General features: G+C 51.3%; 7 protein-coding genes across 7 annotated transcripts; 3 read left to right on the top strand and 4 right to left on the bottom strand.

Annotated features, from left to right (window-relative positions):
• Nucleotides 1-409: 409 nt before the first annotated feature.
• Nucleotides 410-3,407, top strand: SCP_0203380 (Efflux pump atB; the record flags this gene model as incomplete). The annotated part of the gene is made up of 16 exons (XM_027754253.1): nucleotides 410-724; nucleotides 776-866; nucleotides 921-1,040; nucleotides 1,095-1,200; nucleotides 1,248-1,310; nucleotides 1,359-1,371; nucleotides 1,422-1,493; nucleotides 1,543-1,592; nucleotides 1,645-1,745; nucleotides 1,801-1,843; nucleotides 1,896-2,054; nucleotides 2,107-2,201; nucleotides 2,251-2,539; nucleotides 2,889-3,153; nucleotides 3,208-3,311; nucleotides 3,383-3,407. The coding sequence occupies 16 exons, from the start codon at nucleotides 410-412 to the stop codon at nucleotides 3,405-3,407; spliced, it is 1,911 nt and encodes a 636-aa protein (XP_027610054.1).
• A 229-nt stretch (nucleotides 3,408-3,636) lies between these two features.
• SCP_0203370 (hypothetical protein) lies at nucleotides 3,637-8,472 on the bottom strand (the record flags this gene model as incomplete). The annotated part of the gene is made up of 17 exons (XM_027754252.1): nucleotides 3,637-3,836; nucleotides 3,902-4,139; nucleotides 4,197-4,403; nucleotides 4,455-4,519; nucleotides 4,576-4,654; nucleotides 4,702-4,950; nucleotides 5,002-5,085; nucleotides 5,139-5,425; nucleotides 5,483-5,661; nucleotides 5,715-5,757; nucleotides 5,810-5,984; nucleotides 6,037-7,288; nucleotides 7,346-7,446; nucleotides 7,497-7,612; nucleotides 7,665-8,064; nucleotides 8,110-8,136; nucleotides 8,197-8,472. The coding sequence occupies 17 exons, from the start codon at nucleotides 8,470-8,472 to the stop codon at nucleotides 3,637-3,639; spliced, it is 3,978 nt and encodes a 1,325-aa protein (XP_027610053.1).
• Nucleotides 8,473-8,775: 303 nt separating this feature from the next.
• Nucleotides 8,776-10,360, top strand: SCP_0203360 (hypothetical protein; the record flags this gene model as incomplete). The annotated part of the gene is made up of 8 exons (XM_027754251.1): nucleotides 8,776-8,905; nucleotides 8,955-9,223; nucleotides 9,275-9,349; nucleotides 9,404-9,575; nucleotides 9,632-9,875; nucleotides 9,932-10,013; nucleotides 10,072-10,224; nucleotides 10,280-10,360. The coding sequence occupies 8 exons, from the start codon at nucleotides 8,776-8,778 to the stop codon at nucleotides 10,358-10,360; spliced, it is 1,206 nt and encodes a 401-aa protein (XP_027610052.1).
• Nucleotides 10,361-10,928: 568 nt separating this feature from the next.
• Nucleotides 10,929-11,790, bottom strand: SCP_0203350 (hypothetical protein; the record flags this gene model as incomplete). The annotated part of the gene is made up of 5 exons (XM_027754250.1): nucleotides 10,929-11,054; nucleotides 11,111-11,229; nucleotides 11,277-11,300; nucleotides 11,351-11,424; nucleotides 11,507-11,790. 5 exons carry the CDS (start codon nucleotides 11,788-11,790, stop codon nucleotides 10,929-10,931), a joined length of 627 nt encoding a protein of 208 aa, XP_027610051.1.
• A 922-nt stretch (nucleotides 11,791-12,712) lies between these two features.
• SCP_0203340 (Laccase-5) lies at nucleotides 12,713-14,956 on the top strand (the record flags this gene model as incomplete). The annotated part of the gene is made up of 13 exons (XM_027754249.1): nucleotides 12,713-12,907; nucleotides 12,965-13,033; nucleotides 13,097-13,217; nucleotides 13,277-13,390; nucleotides 13,448-13,511; nucleotides 13,576-13,665; nucleotides 13,725-13,881; nucleotides 13,947-14,126; nucleotides 14,171-14,227; nucleotides 14,284-14,484; nucleotides 14,539-14,655; nucleotides 14,707-14,836; nucleotides 14,901-14,956. 13 exons carry the CDS (start codon nucleotides 12,713-12,715, stop codon nucleotides 14,954-14,956), a joined length of 1,551 nt encoding a protein of 516 aa, XP_027610050.1.
• Nucleotides 14,957-15,305: 349 nt separating this feature from the next.
• Nucleotides 15,306-18,690, bottom strand: SCP_0203330 (hypothetical protein; the record flags this gene model as incomplete). Its single annotated transcript, XM_027754248.1, has 7 exons — nucleotides 15,306-15,611; nucleotides 15,672-15,983; nucleotides 16,035-16,154; nucleotides 16,207-16,398; nucleotides 16,464-16,613; nucleotides 17,151-17,386; nucleotides 17,436-18,690. 7 exons carry the CDS (start codon nucleotides 18,688-18,690, stop codon nucleotides 15,306-15,308), a joined length of 2,571 nt encoding a protein of 856 aa, XP_027610049.1.
• Nucleotides 18,691-23,763: 5,073 nt separating this feature from the next.
• SCP_0203320 (Laccase) lies at nucleotides 23,764-26,018 on the bottom strand (the record flags this gene model as incomplete). Its single annotated transcript, XM_027754247.1, has 13 exons — nucleotides 23,764-23,867; nucleotides 23,935-24,052; nucleotides 24,111-24,227; nucleotides 24,281-24,481; nucleotides 24,536-24,592; nucleotides 24,646-24,825; nucleotides 24,891-25,047; nucleotides 25,102-25,188; nucleotides 25,249-25,312; nucleotides 25,365-25,478; nucleotides 25,529-25,649; nucleotides 25,719-25,787; nucleotides 25,842-26,018. The coding sequence occupies 13 exons, from the start codon at nucleotides 26,016-26,018 to the stop codon at nucleotides 23,764-23,766; spliced, it is 1,566 nt and encodes a 521-aa protein (XP_027610048.1).
• Nucleotides 26,019-27,078: the final 1,060 nt, after the last annotated feature.

The raw sequence follows: 27,078 nt of genomic DNA, 5'->3' as shown, positions 1-27,078 counted from the left end.
CTAAACTTCTCCCAAATAACGTGGTCATTCCGGCCGCCGTGGGTGTCACGTGCATCTTCCAGAGGAGTCGCACGCTGAGACGAACGCGAGTTGTGCCATTGAATTTATGCTGTTCATAACTCGTGTAACAAGGATGAAAGTGATGCTTGAATATTTTGAGCAGAGATAAACCAGAGGGGGAGTCCAACATACTCACCTTCCATGTATGGGAACCTCGCTTGTCAAGTCGGAAGGAGATATATCGGGCGGATCACCCGGCCGGCCGCTGGAATTTGACCCACAGTCAGCCCGCTGCTTACTCAAAGAAGGGGAACAACCATGCCGTCCACTTCCTGGCAATGCCATCATAGAAATAGAACTCTCTTGCGTCTTTCTCAGGGACTGTCATATCATTCCCTTCCTGCGTGATATGTCCACTCAAGCCTCTGGGACATCCACCTCCGTTCTCGATGCACAGTATTCACTCTCTCGCACCCTGCAAGACAAGTCCGAAACATCCACCGCGATAGTGAACACAGAGAAGACACCATGCAGTGTGGAGAATGGACAGCCATCGGGCCAGTGTACTGTGGAGGACATGAAGACCCCTCCGTCTTCAGAAGATGAGTACTTGGTCAGCCTGGATGATGAGGAGGATCCCAAGAATCGTTCAACCGCCCGGAAATGGGTCATCGTGCTAGTCATTAGCTCCGCTGCACTGTGTGCTACCTTTGCGTCGTCAGTGGTGCGCCATTTTTTGGCGTTAATGGTGCCTTGCTCACGTTCACTCCACCAGGCTGCCTTCACGGAAGCAGGGCTTGCAGAAGACCTGCATACGGTCCACGAAGTTACGATCTTGAGTATCAGTCTGTTTGTGATGGGACTTGGTTTGTTCATTGTCGGCCCCATGATTTTCTTCGTCGCACTAACGTTTAATGCAGGCGTAGGTCCCCTGCTAGTCGGTCCTCTATCCGAAGTGTATGGACGGAACATTATTTATCGAATATCCTACCTGCTATTTTTTGCTTTCACGTGGCCTATCGCTTTCGCTCCAAATATCGGTAGGTGGTAGCAATGGCTCTCTCGATGATAATGAGATGTTTTACCTTGAACAGAGGTCTTCCTGGTATTTCGATTTATCACCGGTTTCTGCGGCTCAGCTTTTTTGAGCGTCGCAGGAGGTAGTGTGACTGATCTCTTCGTCAATGCGAAAGTCGCATCGTAAGTGTCTCCGTTATGCATGGCTCATATTCTGAGGATCGCTGTAGTCCCATGGCGGTCTATACTATGTCTCCGTTCATTGGTCCCGTGATCGGGCCCCTAATTGGAGGGTGAGCAGACATCCTTTCATGGGCGACGTGTTATTGACTGTCCACCAGCTTCATCAACCAAGTAGGCTTCACAATTCCTGTCAGATGCACTCGATTTACAATATTTTCCAGAATGTTTATTGGAGGTGGACATACAGGGTGCTACTCATGTGGCAGTTCGTAGAGATCATATTACTACTGCTGGTATGTGCTGTTCCTGCTCTCATTCAGCGGTTTTACTGACGTGCATTAGCTTATTCCCGAAACATATGAGCCGCTACTCTTGAAGTCCAAAGCTCGACGGTAAGATGGTACTGTCCCAGCAATTGTGCACGATTCTCATACCCGACTCTAGTATGCGCAAGGAGACGGGCAATGACAAATATTATGCACCTCTCGATCGGCGGGAACAGAGCATCTTCAACGCAATCTTGTTCAGTTGCTACACACCCTTCCGTACATAGTCGATGTTTTTGAATGAGCCACGCATGTATTAACCACCATCCGCCAGAGCTCATATTGTTTGATAGAATGGCACTTGCTCTGGATACATGGTAGGTCTTAGGCTGTACTGTCGAGTCCGTTTATTTAACGTACGTTCTGCAGGAACGCACTTATTCTCGGAATACTGTATCTTGCCTTCCAGGCTTTCCCCATAATCTTCGAGGACTTACACGGCTTCAACTACCAAGAGACAGGACTGTCGTTCCTTGGGATTGGGGTAGGAATGTTTGCAGCTCTCGCGACGCAACCATTGTGGAATCGGTAATTAGCCTGCCCGTGACGAAATCCGGCCGCACTCACGTTCTGCTTTTAGTTTCCATCGGAATCAGACGATCAAGTACAACGGGCCTCCTCCACCGGAGACCCGCTTGGTCATGGGCCAATGGGGTGGGATCTTAGCACCGATAGGTAACGAGAGATTCTAAAATATTTTCGCCCTGCTAACACGCGTGATCAGGTCTCTTTTGGCTTGCATTCACAACATACAAGCACGTCTTCTGGATTGCACCAATCATCGCGTCCGTTCCTTTTGGCGCCGGGGTGTACTTCATCTTCACGTCGACGTTCACATACCTCGTCGTTGCTTATCGTCCCATCGCGGCGTCCGCCATGGCGGCGAACAGCTTCCTGCGGTCTACGTTCGCTGCCGTATTCCCCCTATTTGCCACCGCGATGTATCATAAGCTCGGCACTGTCGGTGCCACGGCGCTTCTGGCGGGCCTGTGCACTATCATGGCTCCTCTTCCGTGAGCAAATTTCTTCCCGTCCAATAGGATGACTGATGCTCACGCTGTCCAAAGTTTCATATACCGTAGAATTGGCGGACGACTTCGCTCAAACTCGCGTTTTGCGGTCAAGTCGTGATCATGACTGTCTATAGCTTACGAAATTAGTCAAATTTCCACGTCGAACTGCCTTACTGACCATTCATTGTGTATAACCGCATGTATTCACTGTACCTCCTGACATACATCGTCGCTAGTCGTTCCCTAGTCCGTGACTAGACATAGCAATCATTCTCGTTCACCTAGGACAAAACATATCATCTGCAATTTTCGCGTTACATGTACTGAGATTTGACTCACACCCCGTCAGAGATCCAAAGCAAATTTGGGGACAGCGTTTGACCGGCGAAGCTGACAGAGCAGCATGGACATTGTGGATAGAGGGCCCGACCTCTCCGACAGCGCACTCGGAGGTGCTCGGACACGAAGAGCTCAAAACTGCCACTGCTCTTCCCACGCACTGCACCCCCGTCCTCCTCAACATGTCGCTCCTCGCTCGCTCCAGCGCACCCCTCCGCCAAGTCGCCCGCTCGCGCCTCGTCGCGCCTTCCCGTTCCGTGCACAGCGAGTACAAGGTACGCACCTGAATAAGTATAGCACGGGCACCACAGAGTCTGAAGTGCACGTAGCATTTTCCGTTCGAGTACAACAACAGAGGCGCCTTCGCCACGAAACTGGCGGTCTACCTCATCGGTGGGTTCAGCATCCCCTTCGTTGCTGCGTGGTACCAGATGTACGTTGAGATTGCCAATATGCTTTATATTGAGCATCGCACATGACTGAGCCTGGCCCTTGTCTTCACAGTAGGAAGTCCTCTGGCGCGACGTAACTAGGCCCACCAGGACCCACCGCCCCCATTATCCTCATCAATAGAGCTACCTAGACCATCAGACACCATAGACCACTACCACTTGCCGCCCTCAGACCTTATGCAGATCGCAGGCTATGTATGGCACGGAGTAGTCGTTAACCCATAATACGTTTCGCAGTAATATGAACGTGCTCTTCGTCTATACTCTCCGTTTCCTCAATCCTTTGAGCAACCACTTCCACGACTATCAATCCTCCTCGTAGCCGAGCACTTTTCTCTCGTCTTTCTGCATTTTCTTACTGGTCTGCACGGTGCGGCAGTCACAGGTTCTCATCATGAACTCCGGGTCTCCTTCCAGTGCGTCTATTGCGCACGACGACGCCCAACGCATCGCAGATGCTGTTGCTGAACTTGTGGCAGTCGCTAGAATAATCTCGTGGACCATGACTGGAGTACAAATGTTAGCTTGAGTGCTCATGCTCATGGTGACCTGCTCGCAAATACTGGCTCACCGTCGTATCGATAGATCCCGCCATCCATCGTTTTGACTACTCTATGTTGATGGCAGCCAGCGCCGTGCAGCAGCTCGAATAATGTTTTGTTCGGGTGGTGGGAGAGGCTTTGGAGTCTGATGTACTGGTCATAGAATGGCCTCAACGCGTGGTTGAAGAAGACCTCGACGCCACCTTCCGAAAAGTCGTCTGAGATGTAAAGGGCGCCGATGAGGGACTCCACGATATCCGAGAGAGCCTGAGCAGCATTGCACGGTTAGTTTTCCCTGGAGGAAATCTCAGTGAATGCTCTCACCTTCGGCGGGTCAACCTCTAACCAGTATTGGCCGACCTCCCTGCGCTCCCTCTCAGCTCGTGCGCACTCTTCTTCACGGTAAGTCTCGAGTTTATCTACACATGCCTTGATTGCGGTTTGCAGGTCGGGAGAGGCATGCCGGAAATGCCTGTACAATCCAGAGGATACACAGAAGGCCGCTAGGGCGTGATTGGACACCATAGCAGCCTTCGGTCGAATTGATCACCAGCAGTAGTGCAAAATCAAACTGTTTCTGACCTTGAGCAATGTGAGACCACCTGGAGACAGCTGAGGATTGCGATGGAATATGTAGCGAACAACAACTGAAACGACTCCAATTCAGTCCCAAGGAACAATATTGAGGGGTTTCAGAGCTCACAGAAATCGAGTATCGCATCCCCAAGAAACTCCAACCGGTCGTAACAGGAAAGATGTTGTGCGTTGATGGAGGGATGGGTCTATGTGAATGTCAGCCAAAACCGTGGTAGCATCATAGGGGACTCACCAGTGCCTGGGCCAGTAGACGCGGCTCCTTGAACTTGCACCCTAGTATAGCCTCTACAGCTTCTTGCGTCTTTCCTGGAAAAGTGGCGATGACAACAGGAGAAGGTGCTATGACCTGCTGGGCGAAATCTGACCACCGAGAAATCTCCCTGAGAGCACCTGTCAGGGCAGTTGTCACTCTCAGAGCGAGTTCTTGGCCGGCGGTTAAGTATGCAGCTCCTATTATTCCCTCAACGACATCCGCTACAGTCTGGGAATGGAGGCATCAGTTGTTACAGCAATGTGCTGCATACCAACACACCTTGTCTCCGAGCCATTGAATGTTCACATCTTCGCGTTGTTTCTTCCGTTTACCACGTTTCACGGGAACACCAGCTCCTGATAACTGCGCTCCCTGGTTGAAGATGTCCGGGATGATCATAGACTAGGCTTACTTACCTGGCTGAATTCTCCGGGATTTGCCAGCTCATCGGATGTCCCCTTCTCGTTTCCGGCAATCGTGCTTTTCGCGGAACCCCCGTCAGAGTCAGACAGCGTAGGCTGCCAAAGCTTTACTGCGAAAGGCTTGCTCTGAATATAGGGTGGCAAACCCACACGAACCGCTCCAGACTTCAGCGCTTTATTGCTGATGATCTGCTGACGAGAAGCATGAAGCCCACCCTCGTTCTTCGATGGCATGGTCATGTAGCAGTAGATAGACGACATAAATTTGAGAAATGCGTCTCCTGTTCACCGGGAAAGACTCGTGTCAAGTTAGCACCACCGAAGTGTGGAGAGTTTACCTAGCAATTCCAAACGCTCGTAGTCATATTCGGCGCAAGCAGAGGGAGCGCAGAGTGCGGCAAGGAGATGCTCGTCCGAAATTGAGTTCTCGAAAAATTTAGTATTCAGCTCCTTCACGAGCAACTGATTGTCTATCTTGTGTATAAGGGATGGTAGAAGGAGCACCGTCCGGAAGGTACTATGTGCATAGGTCAGTGTCTTATTCATGCTTACGATCATCTGTACGCTCGCCTTGCTGGTATCGTAAACTTGACACATAATTCAGGGATGAGATCTAAACCAAATCACTTCAAAATCAGTTGGAAACTTCGCCGGGAACGACTCACATTTGGCAGGCAACTTCGAGGCAGAGAGTAAAGGTTTGGCAGTTGGGGTCAGATAATTCGTGACAACGGGCACCGGCGATACTTCAATAATAGGCTGCTTGTGGATTTTGAGACCCTCAAACCCTTTGCGATGCGCCTTGAGGTATTCGACAAAGTTCGCATACTCTGCTCCACGCTAATGTATAAGTGAGCGCAGAACGAATGGAGCGGAGATGGAACAGAATTACTGGGTTGTCATCGACCTTGCTCATGGGCGACAGATCATGCCTGACTCGAGAGACGAAGAACCGATTGGTGAATTCAATCCATCTATCCTGTATGACGGCATCCTCGACACGGTCGTCAATGTTTGCTATTGCATGTTCGTCGGATATTACAGGGACCATGAAGTTTTTTGCTGCAAGCTTGACTAACTCCCATGGAATATACTCGCCAACCGATGGGTACTGCGTGTCTCCAGTATTCTCCCATGCGCAACTTAGGGGCGCGAAGAAATACAACAAGCTCTCGATGGGAGGATTGAATGGCTTATTGGAGACAGCACGACAAAGCCGCAAGGTATATGCATGCAGTAAATGAAGTTGACTATGATCAACGTAGAGAGGAGCACCGCGAAGAAGCTTGACTGTGGCTTTGAAGCCTGAAGTGAACACGGAGAAGTCGGGCAGGTTTGGCAGAGATGACCTTGTGAGGATGAGGACGGGAGCATAATGTTGTTCTTGCAGACTGCCGGGCAAGACGATTGTTGGGTACAAACAATCCCGGGCAAGCGATAGGGTATTCGACCAAAACGCAGAACGCCTCCTTGGATAAGAATGGGTACCGCTAGTTGTGAGTGAAGGATTGCTGACATTCTTGCCGCCAAGCTCAGCCATCCCCGTAGTTGTCATCCAACAGTGCTGCTGAGGGAAGAAACGATAATCGAGGACTGATGCATTAATCAGTTGCCTGCATGCTTCGAAGCACGCTGCACGTCGAGCCTCCGCCTTTGAGCGGCATGCGGAACCGGATACTGCAGACACAGATAAACGACGAGGAAGATGGACACTACACGTGAAGTTCGTGTGAATGCCCGACTGATGCTCCTGGAACTCAAACAGTGGTCCATCTAAGGCGTCGTCCATTCGAACGTCTGAAGCTGCCAAGAATCGGTAGATGACACTAGTTGCATCTCTTGGGAGAAGCACCCCGCCAGTGGTAGGATCATGAATGCAATCTGCTTCGTCAGCTTCATCGTCACTATCTGAGAGATACGGGTCCAATGCCTCATGTAGAGTTCTCGGAGGAATGGCACTGCAGGGGCTGGACGCAACCTTTTCCACCCACCTACGCATCTTGTCGTCAACAGTTGCAATTGCTAACAGTATGCGTCTGTCGTTACTGTTGTCTTTTTCAACCATGTGTACAAGATGACTTTCCGGTCCAATGGAAAGAGCACAAGAATATGCAAACGACACCTGACTCTCGAAAAGGTCGAAACTAGGAGCAAAAACATCTCAGTGCATTCGAGATCTAGAGTTGAGTTTCATTGCACACCATATTACAATCGATGCCTTAGGGATATCCAGGTCTTCTCCTGATCTAGTGATCACCAGAAGATTGCAGGTACCCCTTCGAAATGAACGGATAACATCATCCTGGAGACACAGGTGTTAGCAATACTCCAAGGGTTGAGTGTGCATATCACCTTGACCTCGATATTAGATTGTCGACCGGTCATGACTGCAGGCCGAATGAATGCCGAACGATCTTGCAGAGCTTGTAAGAGCCGCACAATGGCCTGCGCTATGACCCTTCTTCGCACTTATCTCGGTCGCATTAGGTGGCCTTCCATGCATGCTACACCACGACTCACCGATGACTACACCGCGAAAAGTCTCACCATAAGGCGCACAACCTTTGAGTACCTCGACAAATTTGACAAACTTTGGGGACACGTCGGACTCGGATGCCGTAACATCAAAGTGCGGCTGGGAAACATTCCATTTCTTCATGGTGGTACAAATTTGTGCCGCGGGTCCTGTAGCATTTTGATTATTCTCGGACCAATCCCGCCAGAACAGTTCCGCAGCATAGGATCCGAGTTCACAGAAGACTTGGGAGGCAGATTTAAATACCCGAGACGAAATTGTCCGTTCTGTGTCAAGTTCCCTCAACTTGGTTGACAGTGTTGGTTCAGCAGCAATAAGACAGTGTCGTCGGTAGAGTACAACCAGTTCCGCGGGAAGACCAGTGACTCTTTCCGATTCTTCGTCCTAAATAACACTTAGCAACCACTTGATGACAAACTGAACACTTACAGTAAGGGCAGCTGAAGACGACACTCGCTAGTGAGAATTGAATCATTCACTAACTCCACCTGGCTCCAACTTGTACTGAAGACATACAAAGTTTCCGGACGCGATCTTGGGAGAAATAGTACCACTAGATGATCGGTTTGTTTTCCGCTTTTTGCTAGGACGACTGGATTCATCCACACGCGACAAATCAAAGTCCATTTCGCCGATGGTGCGAGTACGACGGCTTGGAACAAAAGAAGTTGATGACGTGCGGGCGCTATCTTCGTTCCACATCCGTTCGTCCTTGATATCAATAACCTCTCCAGCGGGTGAAGGAATGGCTTGTCGTGAGCCTTCCACGACTTCTTTCCAGATTCCGAACATGTAAGCCAAAAGTGTGACAACCAACACCAAAACCCGAGATAGATTGCTTGGTCACGATGAGCAGTGCGAATCCGAAGGTTAGCAGCCTGGAGCCGTATACTTACAGACACCAAACTCGCCCAGCTGCAGTGGTTGACAGATCTAAAATAGCGAGATCTTTCCGCGGCGAGGCACCCTGAGTCGGTCATGTGGTGCGAGCGCTTTGGGCGCCGCAATCTTCGAGTCTCCTGTTGCTGTGCTGTCTTCTCGACTTTTGTTGGGACCCATGGCGTTGTCAATGGGCATACAGACAAGAACATTGTCATGGTCAATAACGCGCCTCTCATATTACACCTCGTTCGCCAGTTGTCCGACTCAGAACAATCTCCGGAACAACCGGTGAGGGAACGCATTGTATCTCAGCCATGTCTCCTTGCTCGTCTTCCATCTGTCGGTGCGTTTTCCTCTGCATTTGTGCTAATATGTGCTAAGGTTTTCTCAAGCTTTTCTGCAGCGTGAGGCAGAACAGCTCGCACCGCAGGCGGTGATGAGGGAGTTGCGACACTCGGCTAGCGCAGCGACCCTTGCGCTAGATTCTCACGAGGACGTTCAAAGTGAAACCGAGACAGAGGCTTCTCCTATCTCACCACAGAAGGATCACAAATTCAAGGCCCTTGTTTCTATGATCTCGTCAATTGCTCCTTCAGCGCGGCACACGAGTTTACAGAAGGGAACGGAGACTGGAACAACCAAGTTGAAGAAAGATCCAGAGGTTCTCCTTTCTCATGATTCACCTCCGCGCCACACTAATTGCAATATACAGCCATGGGAAGTTTTCAGAGCAATTGAGAAGAAAGACGTCATGTATCTCATGGAAGTTCGAGACCGCGCATTCCACGTTGGTTTCTCCATTATGCTATGCTTATGGATTTTTACTGGCGTTTTCGCTCAGCTACTGTTGCGCTATCATGGCGGCGTCACACCAATTGTGCATGCAATGCGCATCGGCAAGTCGCACCAGGATGTAGCCATAGTTCTTTTAGGCGCGTTCTCGCGATATGTCAATCACCTTGAAGATGAAGACTTCTCACTGCCTGCAACGAAAGAATATCTGGGCCTGCTTCGTGAGTCTTGAGTAGATTTATCCGAGCTCCTGTCGAACTTCGAACTTGCATGCTAGGAATAAACTTAGGTCTTGCAATTGACTTAGGCTTACAAACTTCTCAGCCCGATCTGATACCTTCTTTTCTTCAAACCCTTGTCATGAGTGAAGGGGAACAGTGGGTGAAGAAGACTTCAGGATATATAGCTCGTCTACTTCGTGATAAGGGGGCTAAACCCGTTGAAGCTGCCGAAACTGCTGTGAGAACGTTTGCAACGGCGCAACTGAAACATGCAGAAATGATTATTGCACTTGAGGATTAGTAAGTACATTTGTCCGCCGTCGTCGTGTGTGTTCTAATAGAATGATGCTGCTTAGCATCGCAAACGCTGCAACTGACTTGCTGATGATGGGTGCATGGCTTTGTGCGCTCGACAAAATTGACGGCCAACCAATATCCGTAGGTTCTAATTGTCTCGCGACCTATACTGGCATTTATATGTATTGCTTCCTGACAGTCCTACCTTTTCGCTCGGGACGATCGTGTATACAAGATGTTTGACGAATTGCTTTTCAAGAGCAGGTATGCAGTCCGCAGCCTGGGCCGAAGACTGCAGTGGCAGTTCAGGGTTCTACGGCATGTGATGGAAGGCCAGAAACTCAGTTTCCGAGTCAGTCTTTCTACCTAACTCTACTGCCGGTGTAGCTTACTCTTTCTGCACATAGGGCAAGTTGACGTTCCTTGCTGATGAATTCGACTGCGGACCGGACCGCGAGATTAATTATGACGGATATGCGTCATCATAACAGCTTTTAGGATTCGAAGTTACTGGACCTTACTCCCTCTTCAAGCATTGTTTTAGTGTACGGAGAGGATATCGACATTGATAGGTATTCGCTTCTGAAATGCTATGAGGCAAGCATACAGCTTAAAAGTGCGTCGAATACTTTATGTCTTCTTTCACCCTTTTCCCTTGCTACAAAACGCAAGCTGCTCATACAAAGTGCCATCGGGGTAAAACTTGCCAACCCGCTTGGCGTGTTATTGAGCATATATCGAATACGGTGTGCCGGGCTTCTTTGATGTCCGGTTTATCTTCTCGGGTTTGAATGTGTATGTCAAACTCGGTGTTCGTATAAGGTGCTGTGAGAGCGCGAGGGATCAGCTCACCGCGGCGTATCATCGATCACACAAAGTTGGAAGTCTGCAAAGCAGTGGGGATATTTTTTACACAGTTCGCATTGCAGTTACTATGATGAAATGACAAGTGGTTTCGAATCTCGCGCTGTCCGTTCATGCGACCTGCCTACAGTCCTTGCCATCGGTCCTACAGTCCATGCATCCGATCCCCGAGAATTTTTCCTCTTGTGTCATTCATACGTTAAAGATCTTCATGTCTTTCGCCCATACCCATGCGCCGACCACGATGAGACCGAGCGTCGCAGGCGCTAGTTCCAACTGAAGAACACAGTACACCCAAAGTGTCGCAAGCGGAGGACACTGAGGCATCAAGGTAAAGTCAAGATTGATGAGCTTTCAAGGATAGGGCATCGCACCTGTCTCATGACAACTCTCCACGAGGCCCGATTAATTAGCCATATCAGACGTGTGCCTACAACCATTGAGAGGATGAAGAGCAGCAGCTGCAATCGGCGGTGCTGCTTGTAACGGTTTGCTACGCGCCCATGAGTTACGGAGATCGGTGTACCCACAAATGCTTACTGTAAAACACGAATATCGACAGAACTACGATGCTCAATATGAAGTCGGCGGCTGGACAGAGGGAAACGACTCACTGGGTATTCCAGAGAGCATGCGCTCCGCGAGAGCGCGGTAGGTAGGTTTGCGACCATACTGCCAGTGTACGAGTCTACACGTAAAGGCCAAGATGAGCGTGCAACTCAAACATACTCACAGTATCATGAGCAGTGTAAAAACAAACCAGCACGCACATCTCCATGAGAAACAGTAAAGACGCCATGGGGATTATTAACAGCGTTGCGTTAAACACCTCTTCCGCGAGGGGTAACCTGTCTTCGTCCTCATCCTCGTCTTGTTGTCTCCTTCGAATAACTGACTCGTCTTCATCCTCCCTAACACGCAATCGATTAAGGATACCCGACTCAGTGATAATTCGCTGTTGGTCTTCCTCTGAGATCTCCGCGGCGGGCTCGGATGACGGCAGGTTGCCAGAAGTTAGTTTCGACTCGGATTTGCTTGCGCGAGATTTAGTCATTGTATACTATCAACGCAGTCGTCAACTAGGATGTCCAAGTGTTCGAGTGCCAATTGGGTAGAATACGCCGGCGAAAGGAGAGATACCGCAGCCTGTTGTAGACCGCGGCGAACTAGCGAACCGTCATGAAAAGCAGCCCCACGTGGTCAGTTTACCGAGTTTTTTTGTTACTGGCGCTGACTTTCGCCCCTTTGATCAATGACGATGATTCAAATATTCATGCTATATCCTTTCTGGAAGTTCTCGTGCACACTGCCGCGGCGCTCAGCGCAGCAATGTTGGTACTCGCTAGATATACCGCTGTGCACTGCCGATTAATTGGCACCACCGCCCTAAAAGAATCCCCCTAGAAGGTCACAGTTCGATGGGGTTTTACGCAATGTAAACTCTTTGTTGATATCTGATGAACAGCTGAAATGGAGCTTCGTGGTTGGGTCTCAGCTGGGCTTGCGTGGCTGTGTGACGCGTTTTCAAGTCGCTGTGAACCTTTCGTAGGCAGAAGGGAAACAAACTACAACTCACGTCTTACTTTCAAATACTCTGCCAGCGGAGTGCAGATTCACGTCATGTTCGGTATGACTATGGTATGGAACACGTTGTACTGTCCACCAAGCAGCAGTCAATCGGAAGTGACGGTTGTGTAATTCACCCACCGTGCGTCTCAGAGTGATATTTCAATCTACTGTATACGCAGCGAGTCTCAAATTACTTCCAATCAGTGAGAAGGCCGAGTTTGAAGGCATTTGCATCCGGCAGTAATTATGCAGAAACGAGGCTGATATCTCTTAGCTCTTCCGGGTTGATTCAAGGCGCATGGACACTTGCCGATCCTCCCCAAATATTTTCCAGACGCGCATGCGCGATATAAAGTCATGGATGTTCAACGGGACGCTCGCCATCGCACTTTCCCAGACTCTTCCCCATGTCTCTCGGAATATTGACAGTGTATCTCGCTTCTATCTTCATGGCGATCAGTTTTGCTGCCAGTGCGCTGGGTCGTATTGGTCCGAAAGCCGATTTGCCCATCGTGAACGCTGTAGTGGCTCCCGACGGTATTAGTCGGGAGGCCGTTCTTGCAGGAAGCACATTTCCTGGACCAACGATAACAGGAAACAAGGTCTGCCTAGGAAAGCTTGTTCTCTTGATCATACACCATTAACGTCGCTGATCACAGGGCGACAAATTTCTGATTAACGTCATGAATAGGCTTACTAACGAGACGATGTTGAAGACCACTTCAGTTGTATGTTGGCAAGCTCAATCTTGACCGCGGAGATCAGATAATGACTGTCTCAATATTTCCTAGCATTGGCACGGAATACATCAACACAGTACCAGTTATGCAGATGGCACTGCGTTTGTCACTCAGTGCCCTATTGCTTCAGGTGCCTCGTTCCTGTACAATTTCACGGTACCAGATCAGGCCGGTGAGCTATTAACACTTTGTCGAGAGCTGGAGATTGTTAACTGAACCTTTTGTGGGTAGGCACCTTCTGGTACCACAGCCATCTGGCGACACAATACTGCGATGGGCTAAGGGGTGCTTTCATTGTATATGATCTGAATGATCCTCACAGACATCTATACGATGTTGACAACGGTGCGTAAGATGTTCACGACCGAGGAATACGACGCCTGCAGCTGGAGCTGTCTGCAGATAGCACCATTATCACACTCGCGGATTGGTACAATGAAGCCGCTGCATTCCAACCGTTGAAACCGTACGTTCCAGTTCTTGGATAAACCCTGACGGGTCACAACTGAACGTTGAGTTGTTCTGTGAAGAATCCCAGATGCTGCTCTGATCAATGGTCTGATGCCCAACAATTCCAGTAACACTCCTGCAGCCGTGATTGTGGTTACTCACGGTTTGCGGTATGTACTTGATCTGAACGTGTACAGTCTCACCAGCTGAATGGTCGATATCGCATCAGTTACCGTTTCCGCCTGATCTCCATGTCCTGCAGTCCGAATTTTGTCTTCTCCATTGATGGACATAATATGACCGTGATAGAAGCGGACGGTGAGAATACTGAGCCCTTGAACGTCGACAGCATCCAGATCTATGCCGCTCAGCGCCATTCCTTTGTGGTATGTGGATTCTAAAACTGTAGGCTCTGCAAATTGAGGCTTGTCTGCGTGTTTCTTTGACCTAGCTCGATGATAACCGACCAATCGGGAATTACTGGATCCGCTCAGTTGCAAGCGCTGGTCGCAATGGATCCGCGATACTCCGTTATATAGGTGCCCCCGATGTCAATCCTAACACGGTCTCCGAGCCGTCTCTGAATCCCTTGGTGGAGTCGAATCTTCATGCGCTCACGAATCCAAGAGCGGTGCGTGCTAAGTCCTACCGTGTAAACTATCCTGATTTTGCCAGCCCGGTGCGCCCACTATAGACGGCGCGGATGTTGTGATCAATCTCAACTTCACTGCGGTGAATAATTCCAACATTCTGCAACCCTCCTGTTGGCTGAACTGCCTTGCTCATAGAACGCAACAAATTACTTTGTTAATGGTGTAGCTTTTGTTCCTCCAATGGTTCCCGTCCTTCTTCAGATCCTGAGTGGATCGTATTCTGCGCAAAAACTTCTCCCGCCCGGCAGCGTATATGCTCTTCCTCGGAACAAGACCGTGCAAATCACAATGCCGGGTGGCGTTACCGGCGGTGATCATCCACTGCATCTGCATGGTGTAAGTTCTGTGATGCAAGACCTCACCATGTTGATGATAACACCTATTTCAAAGCACTCGTTCTCAGTTATACGCAGTGCCGATAGTGATTCTATCAATTACGTGAATCCCGTCCGACGTGATACAGTTAGGATCGGCGAGCAAGGTGACAATGTCACCATCCGCTTCGATGTATGCCGTGTATCTCCATTCATCTGCGGACTAGGCTGATGCTTTTGATAGACAAATAACCCGGGCCCATGGTTCCTGCACTGTGATATCGACTGGCATCTCAAGCTCGGCTTTGCCGTAGTCATGGCTGAGGACACCGGAGATACTCCAAATATCGACGCACCTCCTCGTAAGCATCCTCGTAAGCATCCCAGTTGCATGTAGCCACAAGACCTACGGACTGACTTTCTTGAATGGGATTTTAGCCGCTTGGTCTCGACTCTGTCCGATCTATGATGCATTACCGACCTCGAATCACTGAGTCACTAAATTTGACTGCGGCTATTCGTATTGGTAACCAGCGCACAGCATCCTGGGGAGATTAGAGGGATAGATCACGATCCACATCTATACATCAAAGTTCCAGTGAGAAGGTGCGAAAGTTTCGAATGGTTCGATGTCCTGCGGACTCTTCAGCCTCGTGCAGAAAGGCTGCCGATATCAATTCCGACACTGTGTGCACGGACGAGCTACTAATGATTGTATAAAGTCACGGGCTACAAAAGGGCAGAACAGGCTACAGGCGTCAATGGTGGTACACGGTTCAAGCTACAAGGGCACTAAAGCACACAAAGTCCGTCATCCGTCAATTTACTGCGCACAGGAAACGTCTACATAAGTTCGAAAGTGGGCGGATGAGCTTCGAGAAACTTTGAAACATGCTGAGCAACGTCGGGTCCTCCGAATGCTCCAACGATGCGGATTACCGCTCGGTTCGTGTTCGTCTGCAAGGCTGTGAGGGCCGACACCGAACGTCCTTCCTTGCCATCTCCATCTTCGTCGTCACCGGGGTCAAGCCGGGGAGTGATGGGTATATGCGCATATATATACTGCATGACTGATGGGAAGTCTCGGGAGCGACGCTTCGACAAGTCGTCGACACTCCACGTGGGGTCCACAAGCACCGCAGCTCCGAACTGCATATGGTGCATATAGTGAGTCTCAATATCGTTGAATAGACGATTTTGTCCGCTTACAGTGTTGTACAGTTTGAGTAAGCGGTTTCGTGCGGTGACGATATGCTCATTATCCCTCTTCCACTTCTTGAACTCGGAGCCTAGGGCTTCTAATCTCGTCTCGCGTGCCTCCCATGTAAGGCCATCGAAACCAGGCTTGTATTTGGGATCATCTTGAAACACCGATGCATAGAATTTGGATACCCATGCTTTACCCCCAGCTTGAAACGAACGAGCTTGCCAGTCTCGGGCGAATTTGATGGTCTCGATCTGGGACAATATGTGATAGATGCACGAATTGGCGTGAGTCTCGTTGGTCTTCTGGGCTATTGCCTGGACCAGAAAGGAGTGAGTATTGTGCATATATGCAGCTGTTGCACCTACTGTGTGCCGCAACTCCAACCTCAGGTGGACATCGCCCACGTTGTCGTGCGCATCTGACGCAGCAATGGTAGATGCATAGCCTGGAGGCATGGTGAACGAGTGAGCGAGGAGGAGTGAGTCCTGCACGAGTCAGACGGTGTCGTCCGTAAAAATCATTAGCGCAATCACTCACCCATTTTTCATCGCAGACATATGCATAACCGCGTAACAACCTTCTGAGCGCAGCATCTTCGGTCGACGCATGATTGCTCCTCCCAAGCATCCCCAGTGCGACACTGATCAATTCCTCTGGACGAAGCACTGCCTTGCCGAATGCAGCGAGAACCGAGTCTCCGCGCTTTACAATTTGAGGATCATTCTTGTCCTAGAGAGCGAACCGTAGGATTTTAGTGGTTAGAAGTAGAAGTAGCAACAGCAATGTGATCATACCACCTTGTGATGCTGAACCGCGGTACTTTCTCGATCGGTATGTCGGTCGGCATCGTCATTTTGAACAGGGACCTCCTCGAGCTCAGAGGCATCCGCCGGGCGTTGTCTACCACGAACCCCTTCATCGTACAGTCGCGCGCCGGATGCTTTCTGGCATACGGCAGTCAATTGTTGATGAATCCGTCCGCGTAGGTCACTGGTATTGGGGCTGAAGACTGCATGTGGAGAAGGCGGCTCGTATCCATCAAGAAGAGAGCTGAGGGCGCCAAGATGTCCCAAGATTTGTTTCAGTGCCATGGGTGTTGCAGGCACGTCGCGTACCGGGCGTCACGTATCACGATATCGCGTCTGTCACAGTGACGATCGCGTGAGGGCACGAGCGCCTGTTCACCCATGCAATGCATGGGTAAATAGACGCCCAAGATCCAACTAAAAAGCGATACAATCAATACAACCTACACCGAACAAACAACAGTCTGCACTGCATGGAGGCATCCGCGCCCGTACTGTCGCGTAATGTAAATCAGTAGTGTACTCGAGCACCGACCGTACTCGTGTGTGCTAGATATCCCTTGCGAGGCCAAAATCCTCAGCCCGCCGCACCTAATATCCGTATCCTCTCCCCGACCCTCCCACCATTCCAGCCGCGCTCTTCCCTCCCGGAGCCAGGCTCACGCTCACACTCACCGGAGGCCCGCCCATCTGGTTCCCCGCCCCGTTGACGTTCGGCACCCCTACGCCTCCCGAAACCAGGTTGTTGCCAGGTCCTACGGAGGCACCTACAAGAGCGGAGAGGCGCGAAATTTCTTCGCGGGAGGCGCCAAGCGCCGCCGAGAGTCGCTCGTTTTCGTTCGCAAGATACTCGAGCTTCGCCTGCATCTGCGCGAGCGCCGCCTTCTTGCGCTGCCGGCACTTGAGCGCCGCTGTGGGCGTGGTCAGCGGCAACGAGGAAGAACGAACGGAGGAGGGTACCTTGTCGATTGCGCTCGAGGAAGTTCTTGCGCTTCTCTTCCTCCGTCTCTGGCTTCTTCTGCCCGGACGCCTTCTTGGACCCAGTGGAAGTGGCTCGCTCGGTGCTGTACTCTTCCTCCTCTTCCTCTTCCTCCTCGCCCTCGTCCATGCTCTGCGAACGGCCACGACGGGCCGCCGTGCGTGCAGTGGGCGCGGGCGGTGCAGCAGGGGCGTTGGCGGAGGAGCGCGTGCGCTTGCCTACGCCTGCGGCGGGGCCAAGGTCCGACGAAGGCTCGGTGGATGACTGGTACGCCTTCCGCTTCGTGCCCCGGTTCCCGTTCCCGTTCGCGGATGCCGCAGCGGTGGCAGAGGGCGCAGCGCCGTTGGCGTTGCCGCTGGCGGCCTGGCCCGCGCGCTGGGCCTCTTCGCGCTTGGTGAGCTCCTGGTGGGCCTGTGAGAGCAGGAACAGGCCGTTGGTCGCAGAGCTGGCAGCGTTGGCAGCACTGGCAGCACTGGCGGCATAGCTGGCGGTTTGCTCGCGCTGGGCCTGGGTGGAGGAGAACGCGTGGGAGATGGAGAGCGGAGAGGGATTTTGGGCCTGGTGCGAGTGATGCGCGCTGGAGAGCACGCCGGTGATGGCAGAGAGTGTGTTCGGGGTGATGGTGGCCGCAGTGCCGGAGCTGCTGTTCATCATGGCGAGGAACGCGGCGGTGTTGGGTGAGGGCGGGGGGAAGGAGACGGGCCCGCCGATGAGAGGAGTGAGGCCGGTGCCGGGGGTGAGCCCCGTGCGCGGTGTGAGACCTGTGCGGAAGGAGACCGGGTCGAACGCGGGCAGCGGTTGGTCGTTGTTCGAGTTCGGGCGGGGACCGGCGAGCATGGCGGGGGAGAGGGGCCCGGAGCGCAGAGAGTTGGAGAGCGAGGACGAGGAGAAGGCCCAGGTATAGGATGCGTCTGAGGGCGAGCTGATGGACGCGAGGGGCGGGAGAACGGGCTTGGAGTTGGCATTGCGAGGAGAGCTGCTGTGGTCGCCGGAATGCGAGGACGAGGAGGGGCGCGAGTGGTCGCCGTCGCGGTCAGAGAGCGTCGCGGGGTCGCGGGTGGGCGAGGGCTGCTGGTGGGTGCGCACGGAAGGAGCGAAGGACTGTTCGAAAGGGTTCGGCTCGAGCTCGAAGGTGGTCCGCTTCGGATTTACTTGCGGGCGGGGCGCCGAGTCAGGACGATCCTGCCGCTGCTTGTCCGAATGGGTCGGCGAGGGCGCGGTGCGAGTCTGCGACATGTCGATGACGCCGAGTGACGAAGAACAACGAGATGACGGCGGGCGAGCTGGGGCCTGCGATGATGATGATGACGGTCGTCCAAGTGGGAAGCCATGACGAACGCTGACGTCGTTATGTATCTCCCCACCCTAGCGGAGTCCCAATCCATTTCATCACCTGCTGCCCTCGCTCCCCCGGCCACCCCGTGCCTCGATCCCCAACCCCTCTCTGCGCACGCACCCTCTGTCAACCATTCCGGGTTTTGAAAAATAAAAAAGAAGCCATTCCCGGGGTCCCCTGGCGGCACCTCACCGGCTCACCGTGCAAGTGGAGAAGGTTGCCTCGATGCATCGTTTTCTCACCAAATCGCGCCAATCTCATATGCAGTACGTACTCTTCGTCCCTCTGCCCATCTTTTATGCTCACTTGACCTTCTCTCCCGTGGTCAACTCCGTCTTCAGTCTTCAGGTTTTCCCTCTGTCTTTATAACTTCGAGGGTCCAGCGCAGACACCTGCACAACAGACTCCGAAACTCGCCATCCGAATGTGTTGATCGTCCGTCAATCCGCACAAAATTATCCAAGCCCGTGATCGGTCTAGCCCCTAATCATCTTCATGCTATGTGCCAAGTGGTCCCGCTCACGGTTCCGCTTCTTTTCGCCATCATCCTCGCGGCGCCGTCGCGGTCCTTCCGAGTCTTCTCCCCGCCCGGCACGATCACAGGTCGCGATCTGCACTCTTTGCAAGCACATCGCGCATCCTTTGTCGGCCGCAGTCAAAGTTTCAACTCAATCCCCCTGAGAGCCTCGTTCTAGCCATTCATGTGACGCTGAACTATCAAGAATCACGCCAAGCGCTACGCAGTCAGCACACCAGTGGAAATATCCCGTATATTATCAGTGAAGCCTTCTTGCGGTCTTGAAGGCTTGAACTCTAGTTCCTTGGTTCGCCCGGGGAACTTCCAGGGGAATACTCCACTTTCTGCAACATTATGACTTACTTCAGGAATTCTTTTGCTTGCAGTGTGTATTCCGGCATGCGATTATGCTATGTTCTTCCCCCTTACCCTGGGCATGCATGTCGTTTCCTGCTGGCATAATTATCCCTTGTCCTTCTTTCACTGCCCCAACCACGCACAAAGTGGAGTGGAGGACCAGCTTGCAAGTGTCAAGTACGATGAATACTCACTCGCTCGTGGTCGGTGGTTATGTTTACTATCAGATAGTGTTAGCACCTGTTCAGTATACACTCCCTCGCGCACAGCCGCACGTGTATCTCATGCAATTTATCTCACCGCGAATATGAAGCAGCCCCTCTGCGCGCCGTCCCACTGCCCCCCACCTGCAACTTCACGAGCCATCACAAACTTTTCGCACCAATTTCATACCGACAGCTCTTCGGGCTTCGGGCAGATACCGTGATAAAGCTCTCTGACAATCGATGACCCACCGCGTCGATCAGAGTTCCGCACGACTATCGCAACTCTATCGAATCCGCAGGAACAGGGCCGATCGCGGGCACGGTACACGCAGACGCCTGCTGGTGGTCTCCTCCGCGAGCTCAAGCTGTGGCGGGCACGATGGCCCCCGGGACATGCAGTGTATAGCTCCAAGCCGCCAGCGGGCACGAACGCAGCCGGCGCGCGGTGTGGGCACGGCGGGATTCTCGTGACAGGAGTATGATTGAGTTGCACAGGCGAGATTGGAATTCTGAGAAGGATTTGCCTCGAGGACGTATAGAAGCCTATAGAGTGAGATGCAAAGTTGAAGGGGGGGAGCGGCATCGATGTGTCGTGCAGCCAGAACCCGTCGGGCTGGAATAATGGTGTCCGAATAACTAGGGACTGAGGCCATGGTGCGGCTGTAGAGCCTGAATCGAGCTTGTGACATGGCGCATGACCGCCCCAGCTTGCACGAGTAGCCATCCACGAGCGGCGCGCGCTGGTGCCCGAATGCTAGGCCGTCTGAGATCTAGGAGTCGGGCAGCTGCGAATTCATCGGCATTCGAGCTTGGCATTCTGGATCTGGCGCAGCCGGCAGGTCGAGCACCAGCAATGGGATCCTTCGCACCACCTTCGCAGTGCCAAAGGTTCGCAGCCGAGAAGCACAGAGGGCGTCCAGAAGCGCTGGGTGCGTACGTGAATGATCACGACGTCGACCGATCGTGATCGCGAGACGGAGGCGAGTGGAGGCCGTTTGGGCGAGACCTTCCCAAGGGGTGTCCGCATGATCGTGGTGGTCGAATGGAGAGCGGAAAGTACATAGTTTGGAGCCTTCGAAGGAGATGCTGCGTGGAGGGCGAGAACGGGGCAGAGTGTCGGAGGGCTGTATGCGCGATAGGAAGTGTAAGAGAAACCTCTCGCGTGATCACACACAACACACGCTGCATGCGATAGACACTGAGGGAGGGGCTCGAGCGAAACGTTAAGTACTTTGGAGAGCTCGTTGACAAACTCGTAGATCAGGCGACGCACCATGAGATCGGTGCACGAATAGCAGCGCGACAAGCGATGTGCTCAGTCGAAGGGGGTGTTCTGTCACTTGGACTTATCTCAAGGCCCATCTGAAGCGCGCAATATATATGCTCAGCTGGCACTCGAGAGAAGCCGCGACTGACCTGATATCGCTCGGGGAATTCCACGCATACAATCGGAGAAGCGCACCACCAATCAGTCCTACCACGCCGCCATAGACGCCGACGAGAAGCATTCGCATGAGAAGCTGCAACTGCGCAAGGAGACGCCGGGCAGGCAGGGAGGAAGCACGCAGCTGTACCACGTTCCGAAGCCGCCAGGATCGATACCGGCTAGGCACCCCAGGGATTGGCAGGACACGACGCATGGCAGACGCAGTGAGAGAGATGGACCTGATAGAAGGGGATATGATTACCTCGCGTTAGGGTTCGCGGGCTCCCCTGCGAACCAGTATGGCGCAGAGCCGGCCTGAAGTGGAAGCCGAAGGGATACCAAAGCCTGTTCACGAGCTCGACGAGGCGGGTAATGCTTCCAGGCTGCACCAGATGAGTACCCTGATATTCAAGAGAAGGACAAACGAAAGACAAACGCACTACGGAGAGGCGACGGACAGCAGGCTTCCGGACGTCACGAAGAGAAGAGAAGACCTCCCGAGATGATGTGATTATGATCGGACTGTCTGCGCTTGATAGTCGCGAAGTTCATCATGTAGAGTTCAAACCTGTCAAACGTGGATGCCGCGTGAATGAAACGAGGGAGGACGGGCCATGCAACAGAGAGCATGCGATTCAGCGAGGATCCTTTCTTGAAGAGATTGCTGACTAGCAGCAACTGGTAAGTAGACTCAGGCGTCGACACGGATATCCGAGGCACGCAGAGTGCTGCCTTTTGGGAGACTAAAGTAGGTTACCCTGTAGACGAATAAGAAAATTCATTACGGTTAAGTCCAAAACGATAGGTGCGGTTTCATGAATTTCGCTTATGGTACCAAGAGGCAAAGAGGCAGGCAAAATCAGACTCCTAAAACCATCCATCGCTATAGTGTTCTCGCTCCTTTACTATCCTAACAAGATGTATTAGTGATCATGTGACATAGCCTATCAGGAAAACCCAACTTTTACTTAAAGGTGTCCTTATATGACTGAAATGCTTAAGGACAAAAAGTCCATAAGTCATATTTCCTTAGAGACTTCAAAGTCGACTTTTGGGAACTTATGGACCTTAAATAAGGCAAAAAAAGAACAAAAAGTCGGAATAAGTCCCATAAGTAAAAGTTGGGTTTTCCTGATGCTACTCGAAAGGCCGCCAGGTGGCGGAACTTGCTCGGAGATTAGTCTCGTTCCCACGACGTCCTGGAGAGGCGCGCGTTCGCTCGACCCTCCAGAACGTCTGGTGCATTTGGTCGCGATTTCGGACCATTGTGACAGCCGGTCACAACACATGACTTCTGGTGTATGTAATCCTTCCTTTTCTAGTATTTTCCGCGGTGCTTGCATAGCACCTGTAGTGTGAATAGTCATCTTGCAAGACATCCTGTCTCCTGGGAACCCACTTGGAGGGCCTAAAGGTTTCTGTGAGCAGTATGGGACAGGTTCACAGGATTTTAGAAATGTTTAGACCATGATGAACACCAACAATACCACTTTGTAGATTCGTCCATGATTAACTCACTGCAGAATCAGGGGAGGGAAAATTTTTGGTTCCATGGTATGTAAAACACATTTTCAGACACTTCTCACCAATAGTTGCAGTCAGAAAGCTCCCCTCCAATGGCAGGAGAAGGCAAGAGCAAGTAAGATAGACCCACTTCATCCTCGACTACTATCGTCACAGCGTGACACATCAGGTGCCTCAGCCAAAGTCTGTCACGGTGGCGCGAGATTGGCGGGGAAAGGTGTGAATTTGGAGCACTAGCAGCCTAATTTCTCCATCCCTCCTCCAAAATAAAATAATCTGTTTCTGTAACTAAATCTCAAAAATCATCTTCTACAAAGTTACAGAAGCATATTTTTGATGCTTGTCCTGTGCATGGAGGAATTAGCCATTCAGTGTGTTTCTCCCGCCAAGCGTGACAGAAAGGTCACGTGATAGTAGTCGAGGATGAAGTGGGTCTATCTCACTAAGATTATGATGACAATGCAGGTATGACTCCGAGGTGACCCGATGTCACAATGGTCCAAAATTGCGACCAAGTACACCAGACGTTCTACACTGCTCTCTGCACCAGGCACAACCATTCCCTCGTGAGAACTTTTCAGCAACAGCTCAAGATCTGAACGCCCCGATGTTTTCCTCATATTTCCTACTCCGCTGTGGCGGTGGCACTGAGCGTAGCGAAGCCTCTGAGTGTCTGGTGCAGAGAGCAGTGGAGAACGGCTGGACTCGAGACTACTCGGAGACGAGAGTGGACAGAATGGCACTCTAATTATAGGCAAAATGCGGATCGGGTATCCTGCCTTTTTTTCCAAATTCCAGCCCAAATTAATTTCATTTAATTTCTGGTCTACTACTGTAAGTATGAGACTGTCCGTAATATTTGCCTATTCACGTTGTCCGTAATGCCTATTCACGTTTTTGTCCGTAATGCCTATTCGTAATGCCTATTCTCCGTAATGCCTATTCACGTTTTCCCTGCAACATAATTCATGTATTGCTCTGCAGCTATTTGGGACTGATCCGATTGGGGCGAAGCATCATAACTGGGGCAAAGTTGCGACCACTCGGCTGGATATTCATATCGGCAATAGTCAGCAAACAAAGGCTCCCACATGTGTACATGAAAAATACTGACGAGGAGGTGCGTCAACTCTGGGGGTGTCATAGGTGTCCTCAGCCAGGACTATAGCAAATCCTCGCTTGAGGTGGAAGTCAATATGGCAATGCAAGAACCATGGACCAGGATTGTTCGTCTATGGAGGAGTTACAACTGTTTAGCGGTAGACAATGAAAGGAAGAATCAACGCATACATCAAATCGAATGGTCACGTTGTCACCCTGCAGGCCAATGTTTACAGTGTCACGGCGGACAGGATTCACGTAGTTAGTCTGGTTACTTCCTGCACTGCGTATCACGGAAAACGAATGCTATGAAGTTACATCAATTCGAGAGTGGACGCGTTGGATTACTGCATGCTTACGCCGTGCAGGTGTAGAGGATGTGGAATTCCAAGAACGCCGCCGGGCATGGTGATTTGCACCGTCTTATTTCGAGGAAGGGTGTACACGCTTCCGTGTGGGAGAAGTTCTTGTGCGGTATAAGAGCCATTCAGAATCTGCAAGAGGACAGGAACCGTAGGAGGAACAAAAGTAACGCCATTAACCAAGAATTCCGTTGTATTCTGATCCGCAGAGCAATTCAGCCAAACTGTAGTAGATATGATAATCACACGCACAAATGTGAAATTGAGGTTGAGAAGGATATCTGCACCATCAATATTGGGTGCACCCGGCTGATCAGGAAAAGTATTAGTATGCCTCCGAAACAGTCCGAATGTATACAGACAGCCTGCGCATTTGTAAGTGCATGGAGGTTTGTTTCCTCCAAGGGGTTGACAGAAGGACTAGCAGTAGTGGTGGGTTTGACGGGAGGCGCTCCAACGTAACGGAGGATTGCTGATCCAGCGGGACCAAGACTTGCATTAGCACGGATCCAGTAGTTTTCAACAGGTTGGTTGGCCTCGAGCTGAAGGATGCAAATTTTGCAGTCAGCCTTCTGTGCAGAGAAACCATTTGAAGATATTGACTCACAACGAACGAATATCGCTGAGCAGCGTAAATCTGAATGCTGTCAACATTCAAAGGCTGGGTATTATCTCCATCCGCTTCTATTACAGTCATATTATGCCCATCGATGGAGAAAGTGAAGTCGGGGGAGCAAGAGATAGATATAAGTCGGAACCGATAACTGCATACTCCACTTCAGTTAGGTTCATAGCTCTGATTGATGCATAACACATACCGTAAGCCCCTAACGACTGTGAACACAGCTGCAGCATCACTGTAATTATTTGGCACCAATCCATTGATCAGAGTTGCATCCGAAATACTTCACGACGATATTAGTTTCATGAATAAGGTAACAGTGATGATTGTGAACGGTGCGTACGCGATTGGAGGCTGGAATACAGCTGCCTCGTTGTACCAATCTGCCAGAGTGATGATGGTGCTATCTGTAAATGAGTTCAGTAGAGCATTACTCTCCGATCCGCATCTCCGAAGTACCATCATCAATATCATATAAACCTGCATGGGGGTCATCCGGATCGTATACGATGAAGGGACCTCTCAGACCGTCACAGTACTGTGTCTCCAGATGGCTGTGGTACCAAAACGTTCCTGACGGTGGTACGGTAAGACTACCGCATGTAATATAGATTATTACTCACCAGCCTGATCTGGGACTCTAAAGTTATACAAAAAGGAGTTACCTGACACGATGGGGCATTGCGTGACGAATGCAGGTCCATCTGCCCAGTTAGTGGTGTGCTGATTTATCCCGTGCCAATGCTAGTTATATGCATGAAATCAGTATCCTCTTAATAGAGTAGCCGTGGCGATGAAGCACCATCAACTTACAATGGACGTGGACGTCAACATAGTCTCATTTGTTAGCCGGTCTACGACATTGATGAAGAAGTTGTCGCCCTATGATCGAAAGAGTAAATCTGAAAGCCTGAAAGAGGACCACACGAGAGAAACCTTGTTGCCAGCGATCACAGGACCAGGGAAGGTCCCTCCCGCGAGAACAGCGTTCCGGAGAACTCCATTCGGAGCTACTGCAGCATTCACGATAGGCAGCTCTGTTATCGGCCCAATATGACCCAGAGCACGGGCAGAAAAACCAAGGGTTAAGAAAGCAGAGAAGAAGAATCTCATCGTGCAAGGCAGGAAGAGGACAGAACTTGACGAGAACCCAACGTCGCACTTCGTACCTTTTATCTGTTGTTTGTGCGTCTGACGGCAGTCTGAAATGCAGTCAGAGCCGCTCTATATTTTGGGACAATCTATCCAGGACAGCCTAAAAGCGGAGCGCCGTGACACGAGGTCAACTAGGCAGAGGACCACACTACGAACCAAGTATGCGGTAGATGCAGATGGCAATGCACGTTCTACAAAGTTTCCGCTGAGACGAAGTGAAACTGGTGAATATGACACCCGCACTTACACCTTCATAGCCGCATCTCACCGGCTCTTGTCCCTATCAAGATGAGATCCGGTGAGCTGTTGAAACGTTATGCCACTCCTACCGAATTTGTGACAACTTGAGAGTCAATCGGGTCATCAAAATGTTTGGCACCGGCGCAATGTGGGCGCAGCCGTAGTCGCCGTCATTGTACTGCAGATTCGCCAACAGCATAGCACGATAGCATCCTACTTGAGCAGTGGTGGTGGATTGTAGGCAACAGTCCACGTGCCGGACACTACAGAGGGCACAGACGGTGCAGCAAGACGCAAAGGGACCACTGGCACCGGCACCACAAGCGCCTCTTCGAGATAGAGTGAAAGACCGTGACATTGGCACAGAATCGACGCCAACGTCACCTCCGACTACAAGGACGCCATGTGCTCCTGAGGATTGAGTTACCTATGTGATCGGGCTTGATCAGACTAAGCTCGCCAAGGTAAGGAGGACTTCCAGGTTCCTGAAGTCGAAACATGGAATTAGCCAAATGTCTTCGGGACACAACGGGGCGCAATGGCAGTACGGCGACAGTGAGCGCAGCGCTTCAAGGATACCAAGCGCCGAACCTTCTTGAGCGCCGTGCCGAGGACCCGAAGTACCACGGAATTTGTGACAACGTCATCAACATGCCTTGCAGACCGCGGCTGTCCAACTGGACACTTTCATAGAATTTGTCAGCTAGTTTCAGTGTAAATCGGACAACTGACCGTCGAATACTATCGTAGCGCTGAGCATGTTGAGACAGATAGGAAG

The sequence above is a fragment of the Sparassis crispa genome (assembly GCF_003851025.1).
Source record: "Sparassis crispa DNA, contig_000001F, whole genome shotgun sequence".
Classification (NCBI taxonomy): Eukaryota; Fungi; Basidiomycota; class Agaricomycetes; order Polyporales; family Sparassidaceae; genus Sparassis; species Sparassis crispa.
This window is presented reverse-complemented; position numbering and strand designations above follow the sequence as displayed.